Raw genomic sequence first — 25,279 nt, 5'->3', positions numbered from 1 at the left:
TGGGAGTGTGGGAAGAAATGTAAAATACAGGGCAGAGGGCAGTCAGTGAAGGCAAAGTTACAAAGTTCAAGGAAGCATGGTTACAAAACTCCTTTCTTTGGGTTGCTGACATTGTCCTGCATTTGGCTTTTTAGGGAAGAAAATGCACAAGAAAGGTGAATCTCATTTTAAATCAAGCTCCCCTACAGTGTTCTTAATCATTGTCAATATGGAAACAAAACGATCCTTACACCACCTAAGTATGCCAAAATCTCCTTATTGATTGTCCACAATTCCAAACAATATGATCTTTGAGACAGGAGGTATACTGTCTCCCCCACGCCCCTGCCAGGCATGTGACAGTTGATTCTAGAAGGTTAACTCAGGAAATACATGGCCCTGTCAGCAGATGTCCCTAGATCCATCATCTTGTATGTAAGAGTTGAGCACCCACCACTGCTCTGAAATTGATTTTTTTCCCAAAAAGCTATCTGAAAACTGCTAAGACCATGCCTTAGTTAACTGTCCTTTTACGTTTCTTAAGCTCTTTGGTCCTGTTAGTGACTGCATGTGAAAGTTGTGTTTCCTCCACAGAACAGAGGAGTCAGAAGTTGTGAAAAACAAAGGCTTTCCAAGAAATGCTGTTGTACCAAAAAGCCCCCAGTCTTAGACATATTGTTTCATAAACCCCTAGGAAGTATCAGAGAAAGAGGTGTAACAGGAGAAAGAAATTATTTCATAGATACTATGTAGAAAACACTCCAATTGTATGTATGTTTCAGTTTTTGTCCTCCAAAGATCTACATGTAACTCTGCTTTCCACTCATGCAATGATGAGCTTCCTACTGTTAACAAATTCTCGTGCATTATTTTCAACATGTTGCAATTTAGAGGAGACAAATTACTGATCCTTGACCTGTGCTTAATTCCCTCCCAACTAAGCGAGAGTTAGAACTGTAAGGAGAGAAGGGAAAAGAAGGTTAAATGTCTATTCCAGGACTCAGGAAATGACGTTAAGCTCCCTGGGCAGTATTCTGACAGTAAAGAAAATAGTTCCATTTTATGATGTGTTTGATTTGGACCATAGATTGGAGTTGCACTTGACTTTGTTGACCACCTCCACTTAGAAACATGAAGCTTTCCAAAGCGTTTGTTCTATTAGTGTGTTTCATCTTTGCTTTCACTGTTAAGATGATATGCTACCATTAATTTATTTTTCTAGCTTTATGTGGCCAGTGATGGCATGACAGAGGCAGGGAGCAATGGAAAAATGGTCTCCCCTTTATCTTCTTAAATTAAAGGTGAGCACAGGGTCCCAGGCATCAGTGTACAGTTGACCTCCAGCTTACATGCATGCATATACGTACCCAGGCACATTTTTTCAAGTTTCTTTAAAGTTTTTTTTAAAAAGGCATGCCTTCTTCAAACCAGTATCCTTTTGTAACAACTGCCTCACTCCTTTCTTTCCAGACAATTCCTGAGAAGAGTGGTCTGCCCTCACGAACACCACTCTTACCTCCTGTCTAACTTTGACTCACTGGAGTCTGGCTCTGCCCCCTCACTTGACTCACGCCTCATTTGCTAAGATCACCAGTGACTTGCTAGCTGTCACATAAGGGGAACCTCTTCCAGCCTCTTTCCTGACTTCCTGACATCTCTCCATCTTTGCACTGTTGTTCCCCTGCAGCTCTCCCTCCCCTGGCTTCCTTGATGCCATTCAGGCATGATTCTGCTCTGTGAGCACTAAAGTGTAGTTACCTGTTTTTCCCCTCCTGTCTTCTCTTCTGCCCATCCTTTGGGGGTTCAGCCTTCTTCACTTCTCATCTGGGATCTCAGTGCCGCCATAACTTCAGATTCTATCTATCATTAGAACACTGAGCTCAAAGTTAGTATTTTCAAAACTGACCTCCTCTGCTTTTCCCAAGCCCTGTTCTTCCAAATTTCTATCTGATGAATGGTACCAGTGTTTTGTTTCATCATCTAAGCCCACAGACCAGATCATCATTCTGGTTCTTCTTTTATGCCATGTTCTTTTATGTTCTACCTTTTGTACACTCATAATCCCTCCTAAGACTTTCTCAGTAAAATTACCTATGAATTTGTTCTTCTCCTGCCACCTTGAGTAAATTTATGGTGCTCCCATGAAACTTGCACATACTTGTCTTATCACACTTACCAGATTGTATTTTAATTATGTTTGTTTCCCTCCCTCATAAGTAATTCCATGAGTTACTCACTGTTGTATACTCAACACTAACTCAATGAGCACATGATAGGCACTCAATCTATTTGAACAAATAGCAAAGTGGAATTAATAGAGGCTGTAGGAAAAGAGAAGTGATAGCCATGTTGTTCAGACTTTCAGGGATGGTGGAAGTCGATGCTTGTGATCCCGGCCGTCAGCCCCCAGGACAGACACCTTTTACAGCTTGCTTTAAGCCCCCACTATTAGATTATTTCAGTTGCCTGAATATGCCTCTCTAGAAATATGCCTCATTGACTAAAGAGGATGAAGTTCGAGAAAGAACAGAACTCACCGTTTCTACCTCTTTAATAAATGAGCTTTCTGTTTAGCTCTGCATTCCTGATTTGCAATGTGAATACCAAGGAGACTTGTATCAACACCAGAGTAGTGGTGTCTCATGTTTGATGATAATTGAAACACTGAACATTTTAGAAAAGAGACAGACTTAGGCCAGGCACGGTGGCTCACGCCTGTAATCCCAGCACTTTGGGAGGCCGAGGCGGGCGAATCACCTGAGGTCGGGAGTTTGAGATCAGCCTCAACATGGAGAAACCCCATCTCTACTAAAAATACAAAATTAGCCAGGCGTGGTGGTGCATGCTTGTAATCCCAGCTACTCGGGAGGCTGAGGCAGGAGAATTGCTTGAACCTGGGAGGCGGAGGTTGCGGTGAGCTGAGATCGCGCCATTGCACTCCAGCCTGGGCAACAAGAGCAAAACTCTGTCTCAAAAAAAAAAAGAGATAGACTTACTCTGAAGGAGCAAGAGGAGAGAAGTATGCTAGCAGTGGGGCAGCTGGGAAGAAAAGCTTTAGGCCGGGGAATTGCTCAGGAAGCGAGGCTTTGGGTACTCCGTGTATCCGCACTGTGCTCATTGACCCTGTCATCAACAGGACTTTGGTTCCAGGAGCTTCTCTGTGAATAGTCAAGGTACTCATAACCTGAAATTAACTACACATAGGCAGAGATCACCGTCATCTGCAATGGACGGTAACACCCACCTCAAAACAGAACGCCAGCTCTTCACTGAGCGTGAGGGTTGGAGGTTCATTCCTGATAATACAGGGGCCCCTCTCTCCTTGTGTTGCCAGTGGAAGTCCAGTCATAAACATTACATTGGAAATAAATAGAAAGGCTTTAGTCCATTAGGCACAATATAGTCCTTTAGATCTTCATTTTAGAATAGTCATTACTCTGGGGTGTGCTAGATTAAAGCCCTTCCTAGTTCAGGAATACTGTCACTGTCATTTTCACCATGACACTGTGTCAAAGGGTGGTGGTAGAGTTGGTGGTGGTCATATGTGGCAGGTCTTCTGGTGCCTTTTTTTCCCCTAGATTGACTCAGGGTCACCAAAAAAACTTAACATTCAGCCCAAATGACTTGTCAGTAATAATTTCCACATAAACATATAAAAGATATTCTATGGTATATGGGTTTTTTTAAGTGCCTTTTTTTTTTTTTGTATTTTTTGTGACATTTCTTAACATCTACCAGGCATTCTGTGTGACATGTTCATGCCAGGAGTGACAAATCCCCAAACTCTGCTATCCCCAGGATAATAATAACAAGGGATAGCTAAAATGGCAGTCCCTACATTTTAGCTCGCAGGCTCATTAAATATAGATGGAGAGTGGCACACAGAGTGTGTAATGTGTGGGGCTGGCCCACAGGAACTGGTGTTTAGGTGTGGTGGGCAGTAAAAACTAAACCAGAGAAAGGGGCAGGAAAGCACAGGGTGTGCTGGGGGGACACTGAGTCCACCACTTTGCATGGACCTGCGTGCCCATATAGACTAGGAGCAGTGGGAGAGATTGCTAGAAAGATGCGTGGGAGCCTGGTCGCACAGAGCCTTGGGTGGCAGGCAGGGGGGGGCCGGCCTTTATCCAGGAATCAGAGGGAGCCGTCGGAGACAGCGAGTAACATGATGAGAGCCACATGCTGAGGCTTCCAGAAGGGATGTGCTGAAAATGTTACACTTAAAAGCTAAATTGAATATGAAGGAAAACTGGAGATAGGGTGATTGACCGTCTAGTCTTAAAAATTGCCTTTTATTGACAGATAAAATTCATCTAAAGCACAGCTACCTTCCTCCTGGATATAAATATCCTGCGTGAATCAAATCAAGAAGCAAAGAGTAATAGAACCTCCTCACCAGGCCCTTTAGCTTAGAAATGCTTCTCTTCACTACTGCCCTCTCCTCACCATTGTGGGAAACCTATTAGCCCTTCAGGAGTCCCTAGTTATGAAGGTGGCAGAACCAGCTCTAAGTGACCTTGGGTACCTGGGGTTAATTATAAGTACAGGAAGAGGGGAGTTCCTTTAGGTCAAATTCAACTGCAAGGGGCTTCTTTTCTGAGTTTATAAACCTAAGTCAGCCAACTATTGTAAATTAAAATGCATATTGTAATTGACATCTGAGCATATTATAATTGACATCCCAGGTAAGTGTTTCCTAATGAAACGTCATATTTAGTGGCTAATTCTAAAATTTTGAAAGTGCTAAATTGAATCCAGCATTAACCATGTTTTCCTCATGTTCCACTCTAATCCAATATTGGGAAGTAACTAAGTATTTATTTTAAAATTGAAAAGTTAACTGACAGAGTCCTTATCGTCTCACATTTTCCATGCGCCCTATTTCTATAAACATAAATAGAACCAAGCACATCTGTAATAAAGTGACAGCCATCCACCCTAAATTCTATAGATATTCCCTAAGAAAGAAACACATCTGGCTACTGTGCAGTTCACTAACAAGACAGAAGGAAGATGAACCAAAGCCAGAAAGCGGGGTGGCCCAGCCTGAGCTCCGGCATCCTGGTTGGTTCTCAGCCTCTTAAGAAGACCCGCCTGGCTAAGGAGGGTGGATCACCTGAGGTCAGCAGTTCGAGACCAGCCTGGCCAGCATGGCGAAACCACCTTTCTACTAAAAATACAAAATTAGCTGGGTGTGGTGGCGCATGCCTGTGATCCCAGCTACTCAGGAGGCTGAGGCAGCAGAATCGCTTGAACCTGGGAGGCGGAGGTTGCAATGAGCCAAGATCATGCCATTGCACGCCAGCCTAGGCAACAAGAGTGAAACTCCGTCTCCAAAAAAAAAAAGACCCCAGAATGGTGCAAGGGTCTTTCCTGGGCCAGCCCAGCCAAGCATTCCTCTCACGTCATTATCCAAACCTCATTTCCTCCCGGGCATCCTTTCTGCAGTCATCCACCACCTTTTTAAAAGCTCACAAGGGGAAAGCCTGCGTCTATTGTGGAAGAAATCTGCTGCTCCGAATATTTTCTTTTAGTCTAAAGAGCTTCTCCAGATGAAACCGTTCCCTTTCACCAACCCACTGGGCCCCAGTAACCAGGGCTGTGGGTCCTGCAGGTAGGAGCAGTGATCCCCAGCCCTGGGAAGAAATGCAGTTGATAAGACTTTTTAAATTGCTTCCATTTCATTTAGAGTTGGGTTTACTGGGCTACCCATAGCCATGAGTCTTCTTAATGGCTGGTTTTCTCTGGCAAGTGAATCAGGCCAGGGATGCGAGGTAGAGGTCCCGGGTGTGGTGTAGATAGTAGGAGATGCAGTGTGATAACATGAACCCATTTCATTTCCGCTTAAGCAAACTCAATACCAAAGCTAATAGGAGCTTGCTGTTTCATTGTCTTATCCCAGAGCTGCTTGGCCAGAAAGGAATTGAAAGTGAAGGTGAAAAACTTGGTGGGAACATAGCCTAAAAGTAGACAAGGTATGCATTTCAAAGCATAGCATTTTTGACAGAGTCAGAATTGGCTCTGTTAATATTTTTACCTCTATAGCTTAGGGTAGACTAGCAGAGCCAGGTATAAACTGCCCCCTGCTGCCTGACACGTAGAAGTACATGAAAAATGTCACTTCATTAGTAATTATATTCTGAAATGCCTGCAAGGAATGGAAGGCAAATTAGGGGAATGGCAGGCAGTCTCAGAGAAGCCATGGACAGCCCAGATCAGCTAGATCCTCTCCAGTGTGAAGACGAAGGAAATGTGAGAGAGCTGGAAGCAGCTCTTATAAAAAGTACTTTTCGGATGTAGAGAGCCGCTTCATTACTCCTTCTGCAACCTTGTCAGTGTGTGGACCATGGTCCAGTAGCATCAGTATCACCAGGGAACTTATTAGAAATGCAGATTCCCAGGCCCCACCCTGGGTCAACAGAATCAAAACCTGCATTTTAAACAAGATCCCTAGATGATACACACTCATATTTACATTTGAGAAGCCCTTGCCTGGCTCAATGTCTCACACCTGTAATCCCAGCACTGTGGGAGGCCCAGGCAAGTAGATGCAAGGAGTTCAAGACCAGCCTGGCCAACATCGTCAAACCCCGACTCTACTAAAAATACAAAAATTAGCCGGGCATGATGGCAGGCGCCTGTAATCCCAGCTACTCAGGAGGCTGAGGCAGGAGAATTGCTTGAACTCGGGAAGCAGAGGTTGCAGTGAGCCAAGATGGTGCCGCTGCACTCCAACATGGGCAACAGAGCAAGACTCAGTCTTGAAAAATAAAAAAAATAAATTAAAAAAATTAAAAAGTAGCCCTGGCCAGGAACGGTGGCTCATGCCTATAATCCCAGTGCTTTGGGAGGCAGCCTGAGCAACATGGTGAAACTTCATCTCTACTAAAAATACAAAAAATTAGTCAGGTGTACTGGCGCACACCTGTGGTCCCAGCTCTCGGGAAGCTGAGGTGGGAGGATCACCTGAGCCCAGGAAGCAGAGGTTGCAGTGAGCTGAGCTGAGATTGTGCCATTGCATTCCAACCTGCGCGACAGAGTGAGACTCCATCTCAAAAAAAAAAAAAACATCCCTGAACATGACTTCAGAAGGAGCTTTAGCCCTGGACCAGGTCCAGGGTTCTCTAAGGTTTGGATCAAATTGAATTCAGCTTGAATAATGAAAAAAACACAACCTAATAGAAGAGATGAATCCTCAAGTTAAATTTGTGAATGCCTTACGTTCTTATTTTCTTAATACTTCCTCTTTATCCATCCTCACATGTCACTAGCTCTTTAACCATAGACACTTTAACTTGCCGTATTTCATATTACTTTCTATATTTCAGCAGCAGCCAGCATTTGCCAAGCAGTTTCTTTCAAAAATCATTCTGTCCCAGCAAGTGTGTGACAGGCGTCTGATTTGCTCTCTGGCAGCCTCTGTGCTTCCCATCATTCTTGTTTACTTCAGTCTTCTCTCTGCCATGCTTACACCCTGCTGTTACGGTTTAAGAGTGTGACTTGAGCAAGTCTGCAGGATTGAGCTGGCGCCCGGTGGCATTGTCAGTCTGTTGCTAACCTGGAGTGTTCTTTTCTGCGCCAGGTCAGAGAAGAATGCCGGCTCCTGAACGCCCCACCTGTTCCACCCCGAAGCGCAAAGCCTTTGTCCACCAGTCCCTCCATCCCTCCTCGCACAGTCAAGCCAGCGCGGCAACAGACTCGCTCTCCCAGCCCCACCTTGTCCTACTATTCTTCAGGGCTACACAACATGTAAGTCTTCCTGCCAGGTCCCACTGCACGCTTATCTTCTCATCCACCAGTTCATGGGTTCTTGAAAGCATTTTCACGGTAGCCCTAACAGGCAGGGTGGTGGGAGAGGAAATGGCTTTTTAATTTTTTAAATAATTTTACTGAGTGAGCATGATGGGGCCCCTGTTTGTTTTGAGCTAGAATGGAAGAGCCAATGTCTTGGGAAGAAAAGATGCCACACCAGTCTGAGAAATTCAGAGGTAAAGGCCAACTAGATTCTCCTGGAAACAACCCGGGGGCTGCCATCAGTTCTCACAAATCAGCATCTGGTTCTTTCCACTTTGACACGAGCAGACAGCACCTTCAAGCAGACAACACCTTCGACCAGGACCTAAAATGGAAAGGGTCCCATTGGCTATCTACTCTGAATTTCCATCCAGACAGGAGTCCCCTTTTGACCATCACTGTTGAGTGGTCATTTCCTTTTGTCTGGATACTTCCAGTGCTCTGAGATCATTCTTCTGCAACACAGCTCATTCCATTGTTGGCAAGTACCAATACTTAAAAAAAAAAACCCTTTATTATATTGAGTTGAAATCAACCTCTGTGTAACTTTCAATCATTTCTTAGGTCTAAAGAAACAAAAATAGGTCCATCCCATATCTCTTTGTCAACTCATGAAAATTCCGAGTCAGCTATGATAGAAGTCTTCTCTTCTCCAAAAGAAACATCCTTGATTCCCTCTGCTGTTTCCCCGACATCACTGTCAGACCCCTCACCGGCCTGCTCACCCTCCTTTGAGCACACTCTAGTTTCATGTTGCTCTTAAAACCCCCCAGAGCCTAAGCCACTGCTCCACATGTGCTCATTACAGTTTAAAGTAGCTCTCTTTGCAGGTACTTTTTGTTCTCTGGACATTTAAATCTTTGCGCTAATGTTACTCGATTGTTCAGAAACTAAGACAAGGATAAACATTTTATTTGAAGGATTTCCTCCTGCCTCAGACTTTTGGGTGGAAATAGAGTCACGGGTGGTGTGATGCCATCATGTCACTGTAGCACAAGCATGGCAAGCATGCGCCACTCATTTACTATTCTCTCCTTCTACCCTCGCTCACTGCAGACATCATTCATCAATCATGGCACCTGTTGGTGCAGAGCCTACACATGACTTAATAATTTTCCTCATCATAAAGATCCAGGCACCTATTAACAATTATTTTCTTACTAGCTGAAATATTTATTTTATCTCCACTGTAGCATTTTAAATCATTATGTACATGTCTACAATTACCAATGTATTTTATTAAAGATTCTTTAAAAAAAAAAACCCAGTGAAGTTAGCAGGAATTTTATTGAATTCAAAACTAACTGCGCTTTTCTACTCAGCAGTAACGTCTATAAATAACAAAAGCCTTGGGATTTGGCTTTTTTCTTTTAACTGATTTCTCCTTCTGTGTTTGCTTTTAAGCAGCGTCACTAAAACTGACACAAGTCCTTCTGAAAGCACTCCTGTTTCCTGCTATCCATGTAACCGAGTGAAAACTGATTCTGTGGACCTGAAATCCCCGTTTGGAAGTCCTTCTGCTGAAGCTGTGTCCTCTCGGCTCTCATGGCCTAACCATTATTCAGGAGCATCAGAAAGCCAGACCAGGAGTGACTTCCTGCTGGATCCAAGCAGGAGTTATAGTTACCCTAGACAAAAGACGCCAGGCACACCAAAGAGAAACTGCCCAGCACCTTTTGATTTTGATGGCTGTGAGCTCTTGGCCAGCCCCACTAGCCCAGTCACTGCAGAATTCAGTAGCAGCGTCTCTGGTTGTCCCAAGTCAGCCAGCTACTCTCTGGAGAGCACAGATGTGAAATCTCTTGCAGCTGGTGTGACAAAGCAGAGTACGTCATGCCCTGCCTTACCCCCCAGGGCTCCAAAACTAGTGGAAGAGAAGGTCGCCTCCGAAACATCTCCTTTGCCTCTGAAAATTGATGGTGCTGAGGAAGACCCCAAGTCTGGGTCACCAGATCTCTCGGAGGACCAGTATTTTGTTAAAAAGGGCATGCAGGACATCTTCTCTGCCTCCTACCCTTTCTCATCTCCGCTCCATCTCCAGCTGGCCCCCAGATCCTGTGGTGACGGTTCCCCATGGCAGCCACCTGCTGACCTATCAGGACTCTCTATAGAGGAAGTGTCCAAGTCACTACGGTTCATTGGTTTGTCCGAAGATGTCATATCATTCTTTGTTACTGAAAAGATTGATGGGAACCTGCTTGTTCAGCTAACGGAAGAAATCCTCTCAGAGGATTTCAAATTGAGCAAACTGCAGGTGAAGAAGATAATGCAATTCATTAATGGCTGGAGGCCCAAAATATAGCCAAATAACCCCCGGCCAGCATGGAACAAAACTGATCAATGCGTGTGCTAGAAGGGGTGGGCTGGGACACAATTTCATGTTTTTGCACTAAAAACCTTCTCTGTAAATAGGGATAAGAGAAACTCTTACTATGCAGATTACGTTTTTGAATGGTGAACAGGCTATTTTGTACATCAATAAAAATGCTGTACAGAACACTTGGAGGTGTGCCTTGTACGTCACTCAACAAACACTCAGCAGCTGCTAAAAGAAAAAAAGGCATGTGCAGAGAAATCATTCTTACCCAAGTAGGTTTATGCGAGAAGGTATGATATTTATTACAAAATAGCCAAAGCTGAAAGACATAAAAATCTTTAAAAAAAAAAAAAAAACACTTTTGAACAACAAGTCCCTTCTTTCAGGAGGGTTGACTTTAGACAATTAACTATGTTCTGTGCTCTGTCATTCAGATTGCTTCTTGCTAATTGTTTTACTCTTGTGCCTGAAAATGTTAGTGATACGAATTGACACTTTAATGTTGTATGCTTGGTGGGGATCTTTTTATCACAAGGCATTTTCCAAGAGTCATATGTTGATAGAGGGATATATGTTGTCCTTAGAAATCACACAAATCATGACCACAATAATTTATCTGTAACTGCTGCTAATTTTATTGAGCAGAGAAAAAAGAATATACATATATAAACATGTATAGGTGCATACACAATACACCCGGATATGTTTTACACGTAATTTTGATTCTGATATTTTAGATAACATCTGTTCACTTTTAAACAATCTGTTGAGGTTTTGGGACTGTTATCTACATTGATTCTCTTAGGAATAGTGGACAGAATGACTCCAAAGATTCTCAGAACCTTGTCTCTTGAAGCTCAATCTTATTTGGGTTCATCACTGAAAACTTAGAACAAATCAGTAAAGAGTCCTGTATTGAAGAATTAAGTTTGAGTTTAAGCCCACTCACTGCAGGGCTGGTTTTTGCATGTAATACTCCCATGATGTCTGGGGAAATGACAGTTTCTGTTGAATTATAATTCTCCGGTTTGAGGGTCTCCTTCCCCTGGTGTCTGATGGCGAGAGGTCTGAAGAGCATTTGTCAGAGTACATTAGGCATTCTCAACCTACTTCATGCTTTACGAGAGCTCAGAAATCAGACGCACCAGCCTTTATTATTATATATGCTACATCTGTTGAGTATTTTAAAAATACCAATAAGAGGACTTGTTTATTTCATAAACCACTTCTTCCCTCTCTTTCAAAGAAAATACATTATTACCATACTTTTACATTAGTCTGAGAATTTTTGCTAAATATGATTAAGTATTCCAAAATATAATGGCGTCATTATTCTTGACTTTTTTAGAGAATATACATCTTAAGACTGTATTAGTTCTCGGAGCAAGGCATCATCTACTCCCCCGCACCCGAGAGTCTGGCCCCAGATTCCAGATTTGCGGACAGCCCATGACCGAGGTGCACACAGTGCCCTCTTGAATAGGAAGGTCAGCCAGTGAGGCGGCAGCATAACTTGCAGGATGGACTTATATCTTACCATCTCTTCCTGCTACCAAAATAAAAAAATAAATTGAAAGACAAGACCCACCAGTCTAGTTTTGTAGACCTGTGAAATATGTCTTTATTTCTTGGCATTAGAAGAAAGATATTTTTAATCCATATCGTGGTTTTAGAGTTGAAGTGAATTGATACCCAATTTTCCATCTTAGATCTAATTTTCCATCTTAGATCTCCTTTATCAAAAAAAAAGCATTTTTTTTTCCTCCTAATGTGTCTCCTAAAATGTAAATACTATAGGCAAAAAGAGTACCCTGTAAAATTCTCACCCTGGAGCACCTCTTCAAAAGTCACAGATGATTCAATGAGGAAGTGCTGGTACTGCACTCACAGGACATGAGGCCTATGAAGCTTTCGTGTTTTGAAAGCATCCTTCTGTGTGAGGGGGACTGCCTCCCTTAGTAAAGTAAACCTCTCAGAACTTCTTTTTAAAATAAAAACAGACAAGATGCAGTTACTAAGCTGCAAGTTTTCATTGGCAAACCTAGCTGAATCCGTTTTAAAATACTTAGCACTCGGACACAATTCTCAAACTCAGGAAGAAGGAACAGAGTTGGTTTGGGTTTACTATAAAGGTTGCCTCACATAAACAACTGACTCCTTTTAGCGTTTTTTTTCTTTTTGTAAAAACTTTACACAAAATAGGGTTTTAAATTCTTTTTGCTTGTTTTGGACTTGGTGTATTTTTGTCAAGTTTATATTGATTGGCAATGCAGCGACTCCTTGAGGGCAGGGACTGTGGCCTTTGATTCACTTATGCTACAGTCTAGTATCACTACAGTGCTGAGTAAAAGACACAGCCCCTGCCCTCTTGGAGATCATATTGTTTATATTTGAAATCTCAGTTGCTAAGAGTATGTATGTGTGGGTAAGAAAGACGTGAAGTCCTCTGGGCAGCTGGGTATATGGAGAATTACGTGTGTCCTGTCCTTAAAACGTCAGCCTCTATTAAGGGGTACAGAACACCCCAAGATCACTAAAACTTGGAATGTGTTGGAGGCAGAAAGTATCTCTCTCATTGCCTAGTGTTGTTGTTTTTTTGTTTTTTGTTTTTTGTTTTTTTTTACTGACCTGGAATTCTTTTAATTGTAATAAATATCTTCTGTCACAAATAAATGCCACAAATAAATGAAATTGCCATTCCTAAGCTGAGCACCTGTCTGTGAAGGACCTTGGTGTCCTGACTGGACAGAGCATTCATAGCTCCAAGAGAATCATGACAAGATATGCAAAGCAGGGATAATAAGGAGAAAGCCCTTCCCTTTCGAGAAGCCCTTCCCTTTCACAGCCCTTCCCTGCGATTCTGCAGTGAAAAGTGATGCCCAGAGATCCACACACACAACCCTTCTAACCAGCCAGGTCAAGACTTATCATCTTATCTTCTCTGGCAGGTCCCCTGTAATCAAAAGAGAGGAAGTGTCTATCTAAACAAGACCCTTTTGGGTCCTTAGATTCATGGCAAAAATCATCATGGCCCCCATCAGAAAAGAAAATCAGCAATAAACCAAGCCAAGCAACTAAAATGTATAATGCGGACCTGACTCATGTTGGGAGGCAGAATTCAAACACTCACAGATCAATCTTGCAAGTTTTCTCTTCTTTAAGTTGAGCTGCTCAACTTTATGAACTGTGAAATTTACTTACATTCTTTCAACCCACATATATCATTGCAGTTTATGAAGTTGCAGTGAACTGCCCATTCAGCTAAATTGCAGTGTTTATTCTTGTCTCATGTCGAAATTCAACAATCTTATGGGAAATATTATGACAGTCCATTCCAACTGTTTTCAGACACATGCATAAACAGTCTCTGCTCACATTCCACAGCCACCTGCATGTTATCCATACAGCTCCCTGAGAAGTCCAGGGATGGGAGGTGGGGTGTGGAAGGATGGAGGGTCCTTCATTTTCTAAACACTTTGTATAAGTCACTACTCATCGTGCCTAGCAAGTATAAGATTAACATTTTGAATAACAAACTGGAAAACAAATAATCCTTCAAAGAACCTAGCGAACTGTTCAAAGGAAATTTTAATTTCAGTCTACCAGAAAAGTTAAATCTGTTGTTGGACATAGGGGGCTTTCAGAAACATGCCTCTTATATCAATTTCCACTATCTTTCAAGTTACCTAAAGGCACCAGGCTGCTTGAGCAAGAAGAATAAAAGGCCTAGAGTGCAAATTATGTGAAGTAGTTTTTAGATTGTGGGATTGTAACAATATGGGATTCTCATGGTTACATCATGTTAAATCACACTGTTCAGTCTTTAAAACTTGGTGTTTTAAAATTTGTCTCATTGTGATAGCCAGAAACAAGGAATAAACGTGATTTCAGTTTAAACTATATACAAATATCTTCTGTAATTTTGCTGCTCTAATTTTTAGGCTATAAATTTTGTAATAGAGCTTATCAGATCGCAAATTTCCTTTGTTTACAATCTCATGTAGTAGGGCTCAGATAATTTCTTAGCTATAAACCTTTTCTCCCACTCTCATATTAAGTTTCATTTAAAATATTTAAGCTAAGCCTAAAAATTGAAATCAGTTAAGAATTTGGAGAGTTTATCTTGAATGGAAATGGTGTATTCTTTTCAAAGAATTTTGTAACCATCTTTACAGTTTCTTTGCTTGGAAAACTTGGGTTGTTAACTACCAGTTAACAATGGCATTACTTTCCAAAACGTTATCTAATGGGCCCAATGTGTACCTCAAGATAAACACAGTATGTTATGTCTAAAAATTTCCTTGTCTGTTGATTTAAATGGTTCTGAAATGTCTATAATAAAGAAATTTTCAAAGTTGCTTTTCTTGCAGTTGTTCCTCAGTGGTCAGACCTAGTGCATAGTTTTCTAAGGACTTGTTTCCCATCCTCACTTAGGAGTAGGGAATTTGGAGGGAGTCCCGATACTGCAAGCCCATTCTGTATTAATAAGAGATGGAAGACTGTGGCTATCGTGCATAGTCAGAAGATGTGGGTAACTAGGTAACTTGATGGCATACAGATAATCCAGGGCCTGTGTGGTCAGGAGATAGTGCAGAAGATGAAATAGATAAACTGGTGAGGAAAAAAAAAAAAAAAAAAAAAAAACCCTGATCCAAAGATAGTTGTCTCAACTGATCGTTCACCATCAGTTACAGATCAAACTCCTTGTTCTACTCTTTCCCACTCTCACTACTGCACTTGACTCTTAAAAAATAAAGTATACATTTGAATGAGGAAAAGAAAGATAATATAAATTTATATCTCTTTGGCTTACATACAGTTTAACTTATGTAACTAGCAAATAGCAGAGATGGCTGAGGCTATTAAAGAAAAATTGAGTGTTCAATATGCTGCAGCATCCACTGGGAAGTGTTACACAGAAGCTGGAGAATTGCAAGTGGAGTTTGGTTAAGAGAACTTTAACTGTACTCAAAATAGCATAAAATAGTCTCTCAATATTTTATGCCCCAAATCTTCCTGTCTTCTTTTACTAGACTAAAAGCATCCCCAAATCATTCATTCCATCTTACACTTAAGCCTTCAACCCTTCTTTCCTGTTTCACAGGCATAAACCTGTGACTAAACCCATACGTGTCCACTTTACTGGATTTCAGGAATGTGTGCTAGAAGAACCTATAGGCTTGACTTAGATTGACTGAAACTTCCCGAGATCTATCTCAGGATTTTTAGAGTATTTCATCAAGTAGTATACACTAGAACATTTGACTCCCAAAATTAGATATTGCAAAGTAAATTTGAGTTTAGAAATAAGTTGGGTTAGAATCAGATGTCCTTTGATTCCTTATATATCTGAAGTTAGAAAAAGCCAAATCATTGAAAACAATAAGTCCTGCTTCAATTCTTATTACACTGAAATGAATAAAAAGATGTGCTCAGCCCCTTCTTGCTTAGGTGATTCATGCACATCCTTCAGGATTTACCAAATGTCATCCCCAAGCTGATTAGATTTCACTCCTTTGCACTGATATAGCTCTCTGTGCATATCTCTGTCCCCTGGAAAGCTATAAGCTCTTTGATATCAGGGCTTATGTCTTCATTGTTGTATCTTCAGAAGTAGGTGCTGTTTGAGGTTCTGTTGAATGACAGTGTGAAAATCACATTCCTGATGGTGGCCAGTCTTTGTGCCATCAAAGTCAAGACTGCAACCACGTGACAATGTAACGAAGTAAGGTCAGATGAGTGATATCAATGAAACTTGTACTCATCATAAAATATCTGAGTGCCTAAAAATGGGTGAAATGTAAACTTGTCTAGAAATCCCAGGTTGAGTTTGTATCACTTCCCAATGAATAAATTTTTCTTAGTTTATTTATTCAATGACTTCCATTTTTAATGGCTAAAAAAAATGACTCGAAAGGATGTGTTCCCATAGATTGACTCAAATACTAGCTCTAAAAGACACAGGCAATTGAAAAGTAAGAGATATGGTTGAATGACCTCAGCTAAGAGTGGTCTCAGGGTCAGAGGCAGGGATGGGTAAAGATAAGAAACAGAGATCTGTGTGCTCAGAAACACAAGGCCAGGAGACATGGTGCTGAGCATGGAAAATACCATCTGTAGGCAGATCATAGAAGTTTAGAGACAGAAGGGACCTTGGAAAGGATCTGGTCCCTCCTCCTTATAGGAATGAAACCCATGGAGGGTGAGTGATGGGCCCCAGACCTCATATGGGTCATGAAAGAACCAAGGCTAGAAATAAAATCTCCCAGTTCCCTGTTTTGTATTCCTCCCATTACAACACTGTCTCCCGGCTTCCTCAGCTTTTAACTTTCAAAAGTAACTTGTTTTTTTAGTGCATGGAATGTCCTATGCTGATCCTCCAACTTCTTTGTCTAAGACTAAAGAACAGGGCAGTCCTCAGTTGATACTCCTCAGTCAGTGTTAGGTGGAAATCAAGAGAAACCTACATATAAAATGGAAGCTCTGGGTACATCTCCTACTCTTTGATAACACGGATCACTCAGTGGAGACGCTAAATGAGACGAATGGGACAGAAAATGTAAAAGATTCACAGATAGCACACACACATTTCATCCTGCTGTATATCCAGGCTAGCTGCTAGGAAGAGTTTACAGGCTGTGGCACCTAGGAAGAGAAGCAGCTCTGTAGTACTAAATATGGCCACAGGGTGTGGAGCTTTTCCACCCAGCCAATGACTGCGCAAGGATCACCCCGATCAACTCTTAATGGAGTACAGTGGAGAGTCAGGGATTAGGAAGGAGTAAAATTTCAGTCCAACCATATTGGAGTCTCTTTCCATCAGTCACTTTTCAACTTTCCTCAGTTAGCCAAAGGCATTGGAATCCTAGTTATAGAAATGAATAAACAGAAGTAGCTCAAGAAAGATAAAGGGCCAGGAGTGGTGGCTCATGCCTATGGTCCCAGCACTTTGGAAGGCTGAGGTGGGTGGATCATTTGAGGCCACTTGAGGAGTTTGAGACCAGCCTGGCCAACATAGCAAAACCCCATCTCTACTAAAAATACAAAAATTAGTCAGACATGGTGATGGGCACCTATAATCCCAGCTACTCGGGAGGCTGAGGCACAAGAAAGAAAGATAAGGAATTTGAAGATGGGGCACTATGCATTTTTTCAACAGGTGTCCACTGGGGAAGAGAGTAGAAAACTGATCTGTCATATGCCTTGCCACTTCTTGGTTCTGAGTCTGGGATTTTTCTTTCTTTCTTTCTTTCCTTCCTTCCTTCCTTTCTTTCCTTTCTTGTCTCACTCTGTCGCCCAAGTTGGAGTGCAGTGGTGCAATGATGGCTCACTACAGCCTCAACCTCCCTGGGCTCAAGTGATCCTCCCACCTCAGCCTCCTGAGTAGCTGGGACTACAGGTGTGCGCCACCATGCCCGGCTAATTTTTTAATTTTTTGTAGAGATGGGGTTTCACCATGTAGGCCAGGCTGGTCTCGAACTCCTGGGCTCAAGCAGTCAGCCCGTCTCAGCCTCCCAAAGTGCTGGGATTACAGTTGTAAGTCAGCATGCCAGGCCTGTCTCCGGAATTTTAAGAGTGAATAGCTTGAGTCAGAAGCTCTTGAGTAAAAAGAAGTTGTACTTAAAAAAAAAAAAAATCCATTGGTTTGTTTTGAACAACAAAACCCTCAACCTGAAACTAGCTCTATCAACTAACATTATACTAAAACTTACTTTCAAGTTTGGATTGAGAAACCATATCTCAATCCTCCTCCTTGGCCTTCAGAGTCAAACCATGAACCCACCCAATTGGCCATGGAAGAAAGGACAAAGAAAAGATACATCCTAACTAAGAAAAAGAGAATCATCGATCTATAGTTTTTGCATAAATGTTTCTGCCTCATTCTATATACCCTTTACTACTCTCAGGAACACAGTTATTGACAAGCTAAAGCAAGTCTGTTTTTCAATTCGCCTTTTAAGAAGAGGACTGATTTTTATAAATCCAGTAAACTACCAACAATTTCCTTTTTCATAGTTAAATTGCCATCTTGAAGCAGTGTAATTGCCTGTTAAAAGTTTTCATGGCTGGGTGTGGTAGCTCATGTCTCCCAAGCCCCAAAGGGATTACAGGCATGAGCCACCACGCCCAGCCATGAAATGTACTTTGAGAAGCCAAAGCAGGCGGATCACTTGAGCCCAGGAGCTTGAGACCAGCCTGGGCAACATGAGGAAACTCCATCTCTACCCCGAAAAATACAAAAACTAGCTGGGTGTGGTGATGTGCCTTGTAGTTGCAGCTACTCAGGAGGCTGAGGCGGGAGGATCACTTGAGCCCGAGAGATCAAGGCTGCAGTGAACCTAGATTGCACCACTGCACTCTAGCCTGGGTGATAGAGTGAGACACTGTCTCAAAAAAAAAAAATTTTCATATAATCATGTTTTTATCACACATCAGTGATTCATGAGTAAGAGTCGTGGGGCAATGTGATTGTTCTGAGAGTAGACCACAGTTTTGTTTTGTTTTGTTTTTTTTCAGACAGAATCTCACTCTGTCACCAGGCTGGAGTGCAGTGGCATGATCTCGGCTCACTGCAACCTCTGCCTCCCAGGTTCAAGCAATTCCCCTGCCTCAGCCTCCCGAGTAGCTGGGACTACAGGCGCGCGCCACCACGCCCAGCTAATTTTTGTTTTAGTAGAGACAGGATTTCACTGTGTTAGCCAGGGTGGTCTCGATCTCTTTACCTTGTGATCCACCCACCCCGGCCTCCCAAAATACTGGGAGGTCTGCTGTACAGTATTACAAAATACTGTAAAATGGTCTGCTCCACTGGCTTTATGTTGTTTTTTTAAAATCTTACCCCATCCTGCACACTATGCCCTCGGTTTTGGTTTCTTTTCTATGTGGAGGCTCTATAGAATCATGCCAGTCCTGCATCTGTATCCTATTTGCCCCCATCTAATGCTGGAAAAGTTTAGCCATGTAAATTATCATTTTCCCATTGAAGCAAATGCAATCTTGAGAGGACATGTGACTGACTTCCCATCCTTGAGGCAAATCACTCACAAACCCACTTAGTCTCAAAATCTGAGTCCTGGACAGGACTTCAACCTCCTCAGGCTGTGATGATCTCTTCCTGTATTTAGAGATCTCTATGGAAGTTTCTGTTCCTACACTGAACAGTTCTCAGTTCTCTCTTCTCTGCCTCATTTTGCAACTTAAATTGTTCACCTACTTTTATGGTATGTGAGTAATATTTCCATTTTTTTAGATGTTCACCTATTTCTCCATGGAGATAAATTGTGAATCAGGTCGTTTTCTATCCTATTGTTTCTCAGGCCTAGAGAATGTTACTTTTCTTTCTAGTTTTCCTGTTAGATGAAAATAACACTCGAGTTCTTGTCACTGTGCTTCAGTTCTGTGTGCACCAGTTATCTGGAGCAAATTTGGGAGAAATATTATTTCCCTGCATTTAGTCATTCTGGATAATAGATGTGGACATTATTTGTTCTGGCAACAGGAAAAGGCAACCTGTAGAGACACCACTATGATAGCAACCTAGAGTGGACTATGATCCATGAATCAGTTAATCGCTGAGAGTCTGTTCTTTGGAAGGCTAAGATAACTAACTTATCTTTCACAGATAACTCACTGTAAAAGAAGAGTTTGAAATATGGGATGGGAGAAGGAAGGACATGCCCTCCTTATTCAGTTAACTATAGGTACCTCTCACTAGAATTCATGCTTGAGGGGGAAATGCTCTTATTTAACCCTTGCCAACTTCTTCGAGAGGAGTGTTGTTTCATTTTATTTAAATTTTTTGCCTTAGCATGTTGCCAATGTTGACCATTTTTGGAGCGTCTGTCTTCTCTCTATTGGCTTTGTCCCCTCCTGACTGTCACCCAGTGTCAGGGCGTGACTTTGTTTTAGGAGGATTGAAAAGGAGAAGTCAGCAGTTGCTGCTGGAGGAGAATCTGATACACAGCAGGTGTATCCAGCACCCATTTCCAAACTGTGGATGATCCCATTACCAACTTATCTCCTGACCTCGCTCAGGTGTTCTCCCAACTTATTGTTCACAGAAAGAAAGGATCCTCTCTACCACTCTGCCTCTGTTCTAGGTTTCTGCTCATACCCTGGGACTTCTTGTATTTTTACTCAGACTTAGCCCAAATTTCACATTTCCTTGAATTCCCTTTTTTCTCTTTTATTCTATCTCCAGCTAGCTCATTGTGGTGGTTTAAAACATTCTGTAATCTGATTAGATCTGCCGGGGTAAACAGCATTGGAGAAATTCTGTCGGTCTCCTAGGCAGATGGAGGAAGGAAGGGCAGCTGGTGTGTGGTTGTATGGGTTCATTCATTGAAGTAATTTGGGGGAAGTGCCTAACATCATTTCCAAACAGTAAAAATTTACTCTTCAGTAAATACCAGATCCACCGAATGCAGAAGACAGGTTAGAAGTTATTTTTTAATATCAACAGATTGTTTATCCGCCAGTTCCCCATGCCCTGGTGTGCTCCTAAGAGACTTCCCCAGAATGTTTCAGGGAAGGCGTGTTTCATTTGTGCCTATGTTGACTAACACAGTTCTTCTCTGATTCTCAGCCCTGGCCATAGCACCCAGGCCTGCCATGGCCGCAGGCTCACTTCCCATTAGTCATCACTGCCAGGAGCTCCTGGACACAAGCTTTGGTTAGACAGCTAGTCCTGTGAACAGGCACCACCTGAGAGGTGCATAGGGGCATTTCCTGTCTCCACTGTGACTTCTTCTCCCCAGTACCACTATATCATCCATAGGAAATCACATGCATTATTTCATTTAATTTACACAGCAATACTAAGAGGTAGCTACTACTGTTGTTCCTTTTTTTTTTTTTTTTTTTTTTTTTTTCTTGAGATGGAGTTTTGCTCTTGTCACCCAGGCTGGAGTGCAATGGTGCAATCTCGGTTCACTGCAACCTCCACCTCCTGGATTCAAGCGATTCTCCTGACTCAGCCTCCTGACTAGCTGGGATTACAGGCATGCACCACCGTGCCTGGCTAATTTTGTATTTTTAATAGAGATGGGATTTCTCCATGTTGGTCAGGCTGGTCTCAAACTCCTGATCTCAGGTGATCTGCCACCCTCAGCCTCCCAAAGTGCTGAAATTACAGGCGTGAGCCACCGCACCCGGCCTGTTTTTTCCATTTCTATAGATAGGAAAACTGCGTCTAAAAAGGATAACCCACCCAAGATCACATAGCAAGTAAATGGCCAATCCCAGATTGAAACCTGTCTTTCTGACGCAGGGTCCTTGCTCTTATGAGGGGATATATACAACGTGCTCCGAGAGCTCACAGTTGCAGGGTGGGACACCTCACTGTGTCTTAGAGCTCAGAGAGGGCGTCCTGAAAGAAGTGGTGTCTAAGTAGGAATCTGAAGGGATAAGACGGAATTAGGAAGATAAAGAAGAGGCAGGAGAAGGTGGCTGGTATTCAAGGGAATAATACAATACCATCATCCCTTAGTTCCAGGACCACTGGGGATACCAACATCTGAGTCTCTGGTATAAAACAATGTAGTATATTTGTATATAGCCTATGCACATCCACCTATATACTTTAAATTATCTTTAGATTACTTATAATACCTAATACAATGTAAATGTTACATAAATAGTTCTTATCATATATTTTTATTTATTTTTTTATTGAATTGTTATTTCGTGGAGTTTTTTCAGATGTTTTCCATCAGTGGTTGGTTGAATTTGTGGATGTGCAACCCACAGACATGGGGGACCAACTGTATTTGCAGAGTCCTAAAGATCCAAGAGAGCACACGTTGCTTCCAGAAATTGTCCAGTAGGACTGGAAGGTAGCAAATAAAGAACACTGGTGAGAAATGAAGTGGCAGGAAGGAGCCTTTCCACAAAGATCAACCGCAAGGCAGATGTGGGAGTCTGTTCTTTCATCCTGAAAGCATCAGAGAAACTTTGTCATTGAAAGTGCGATGATGTGACATGAACAGATAGGACTGCTGTGAATGCAAGGTGGAAAACAGACTGAAAGAAGGCAGACCTGGGTGCTGAGAGGTCAATCAGGAAGCCATAGGAATTCATGCAAGGGATGAGAGGAGCTGGGTGGAGCACCGCCTGTGGGGATGTAGAAAAATGGAACAAGTAGAGCAGTGTGTTTGAGGTGAAACTGAAAGGGTTTGGCAACTCATCAAACATGGCAGCTAGTGTTTATCTTTGAGAGCTGGTGCCTAAACCTCCCATAGCCCAAATGCCTGTGAGTCTCTCAAACTTTTTTCACTCCCCCTCCTAATACAATACGGGAAAGGAAAGTAAAAGATTAATATTCTCATAGTATTTTAAGGGCTTCTAGGTATAAAAAGAAACAATAGAATATGAATTTTATGACAAACCATAGCACTTGCTGTGTCCCAACAAAATTCATATGTTGAAAACTAATCACTGATGTGATGGTATTAGCAGGTAGGGCCTTTGGAAGATGATTTGGTCATGAGGGCAAAGCCCTAATGAACGTAATCAGTGTCCTTAGAAGAGACCCCAGAGGGCAAGCTAGCCCCTTCTGCCATGTGAGAACAAAGCAAGAGGTGCCATCTGTGAAGAAATACACCTTCACTAGACACCAAATCTGCTAGTGCCTTGATCTTGAACTTCCCAACCTCTAGAACTTAGAAATAAACTCGGGTATGGTATTTTGTTATAGCAGCTCAGATAGACCGAGAGTGCTCAAGCCAGAATCCCTGCCAGATCCTCTTTGCACAAAAGGATGAAACAGAGGCTCTGTTACACAGACTCCATCCGCAGACAAGCTCGGTAAGGAGCTACCAAGAGTGTGGCCCTGAACCAGAGTATCCCTCTCTCCACCCAGCCACACTGGATTCTGCAGCACCCAAATACTGCAAGCAGGGATTTCCTCAAAGTCAGAAGCTCTGGCAATTGCCTGCCAGGAGCTTTAGCGGTTGCACTCAGTGGGTAGCAGTGGCTGGGTAGCAGAGGTTGTGCTCAGAGCACCTTCCGTGGCAGCAGCACAACAGGTGTCACAGCTAACAGCAATGAGGGAGGAGCAGGAGTGAGGATGGCGTCCAGGCTGTCCACTTGGGCAACTGGATAGAAAAGAAACAGAGAAGCAGCATGAAGGAGATGCTTCCTCAGCTTTGGGTGTGTTGCATTTCAGGCCATCCACCAATTAGGATCGTTTTTGGCCACACAGAGCTAAAACCCAGCTACTATGGCTTTGTCAAGTAGGGATGTGTTCTTTTGAATAACAAGAAGCTCCAAAAAGGCAAGTTACAACTTTTGCAGCTGCTCAAGTGGGTCATCCAGGAACCAGGACCCTTCAGCTCTCCTGCTGCACTACCCTAACCAGTGGCTTTAATCCTCACTATCATCATCATATGGACCCAGTACATACAAGCATTTTTACTGACTTCCAAGAGAAAGAATGGTTGGAAGTGTCAAGAGGCAAAAACAATTCAGTGGCACAATCTCGGCTCACTGCAACCTCTGCCTCCTGGGTTCAAGTGATTCTCCTGCCTCAGCCTCCAGAGTAGCTGGGATTACAGGTATGCGCCACCATGCCTGACTAATCTTTGTATTTTTAGTAGAGATGGAGTTTCGCCATGTCGGCCAGGCTGGTCTCAAAATCCTGAGCTCAAGTGATTCCACCCCACTTGGCCTTCCAAAGTGCTGGGATTACAGGTGAATCTGTCCCTTTTTAATAAGGAAATATATTCCTCAGAGACGCCACCCATAGATATCCAATTGGGCAAAACTATGTCACATGACCACCCAGTTGCACAAGTTGCATTGCTGTGTTATTTCTAACCCTGAACTAATAGAGACTCTCTATGAGCAAGGAAGAAGAGGAGATCAGATATTGGACAGGCAACCAGCAGTGTCTGCCATGGGTTTGCAGTGAATATTCATTGCCTCCATGTTGACTGTAGGAATGTAGGCCATCTTGGTGGGGATTTTTTTTTATTTATTTTTTATTTTTTATTTCAGTAGGTTTTTTGGGGATCAGGTTGTGTTTGGCTACATGAATAAGTTCATTAGTGGTGATTTCTGAGATTTTAGTGCACCCAGCACTTGAACAGTATACGCTGTACCCAATGTGTAGTCTTTATCCCTCCCTGCCCCCGACCCTTTCTCCTGAGTCCCCAAAGTCCAATGTATCATTCTTATGCCTTTGCATCCTTATAGCTCAGCTCCCACATATGAGCGAGAGGATATGATGTTTGGTTTTGCATTTCTCAGTTACTTCATTTAGAATAATAGTATCCAGGGCCGGGCACAGTGGCTCACACATATAAACACAGCAATTTGGGAGGCTGCGGTGGGTGGATCACCTGAGGTCAGGAGTTCAAGACCAGTCTGGCACCACAGTGAAACCCCGTGACTACTAAAAATACAAAAATTAGCCAGGCCTGGTGGCATATGCCTGTAGTCCACTTCCGCATCCTCCTCATTTTCTCTTGCCACTGCCATATAAGAAGTGCCTTTCACCTCCTGCCATGATTCTGAGGCCTCCCCAGCCATGTAGAGCTGTAAGTCCAATTAAACCTCTTTTTCTTCCCAGTCTCAGGTATGTCTTTATCAACAGCATGAAAATGGACTAATACAGTAAATTGGTACCAGTAGAGTGGGGCATTGCTGAAAAGATACCCGAAAATGTGGAAGCAACTTTGAAACTGGGTAACAGGCAGAGGTTGGAAAAGTTTGGAGGGCTCAGGAGAAGACAGGAACATGTGGGAAAGTTTGGAACTTCCTAGAAACTTGTTGAATGGCTTTGACCAAAAGCCTGATAGCGATATGGACAATAAGGTCCAGGCTGAGGTGGTCTCAGATGGAGATGAGGAACTTGTTGGGAACTGGAACAAAGCTGACTTTTTTTATGTCTTAGCAAAGAGACTGGCGGCATTTTACCCCTGCCCTAGAGATCTGTGGAACTTTGAACTTGAGAGAAATGATTTTGGGTATCTGGCAGAAGAAATTTCAAAGGAGCAAAGCATTCAAGAGGTAACTTGAGTGCTGTTAAAGGCATTCAGCTTTATAAGGGAAGCAGAGCATAACAGTTTGGAAAATTTGCAGCCTGACAATGTGATAGAAAAGAAAAACCCAATTTTTGAGGAGAAATTCAAGCCAGCTACAAAAATTTGCATAAGTAACAAGCACCAGAAGGTTATTCCCAAAGACAAT

The 25,279-nt window shown here is 42.6% G+C and overlaps 1 protein-coding gene across 2 annotated transcripts in view; it reads left to right on the top strand.

Annotated features, from left to right (window-relative positions):
• The window catches only part of GAREM1 (GRB2 associated regulator of MAPK1 subtype 1), a 208,062-nt gene extending 193,613 nt beyond the window's left edge, over positions 1–14,449 (top strand). The window contains exons 5-6 of one of the 2 annotated variants that reach the window (XM_003830252.6): positions 7,562–7,728; positions 9,181–14,449. In XM_003830252.6, coding sequence (XP_003830300.2) covers positions 7,562–7,728; positions 9,181–10,075 — 1,062 coding nt within the window. In that variant the 3' untranslated portion in view covers positions 10,076–14,449. Of the gene's footprint in view, positions 1–7,561; positions 7,729–9,177 lie in introns of both variants that reach the window. The other variant, XM_034943933.4, reaches the window with a different exon arrangement.
• The last annotated feature ends 10,830 nt before the right edge of the window (positions 14,450–25,279 follow it).

Source organism: Pan paniscus, chromosome 17 (assembly GCF_029289425.2).
Source record: "Pan paniscus chromosome 17, NHGRI_mPanPan1-v2.0_pri, whole genome shotgun sequence".
Classification (NCBI taxonomy): Eukaryota; Metazoa; Chordata; class Mammalia; order Primates; family Hominidae; genus Pan; species Pan paniscus.
The sequence above is the reverse complement of the archived record's forward strand: the minus strand, read 5'-3'. Positions and strand labels throughout refer to the sequence as shown.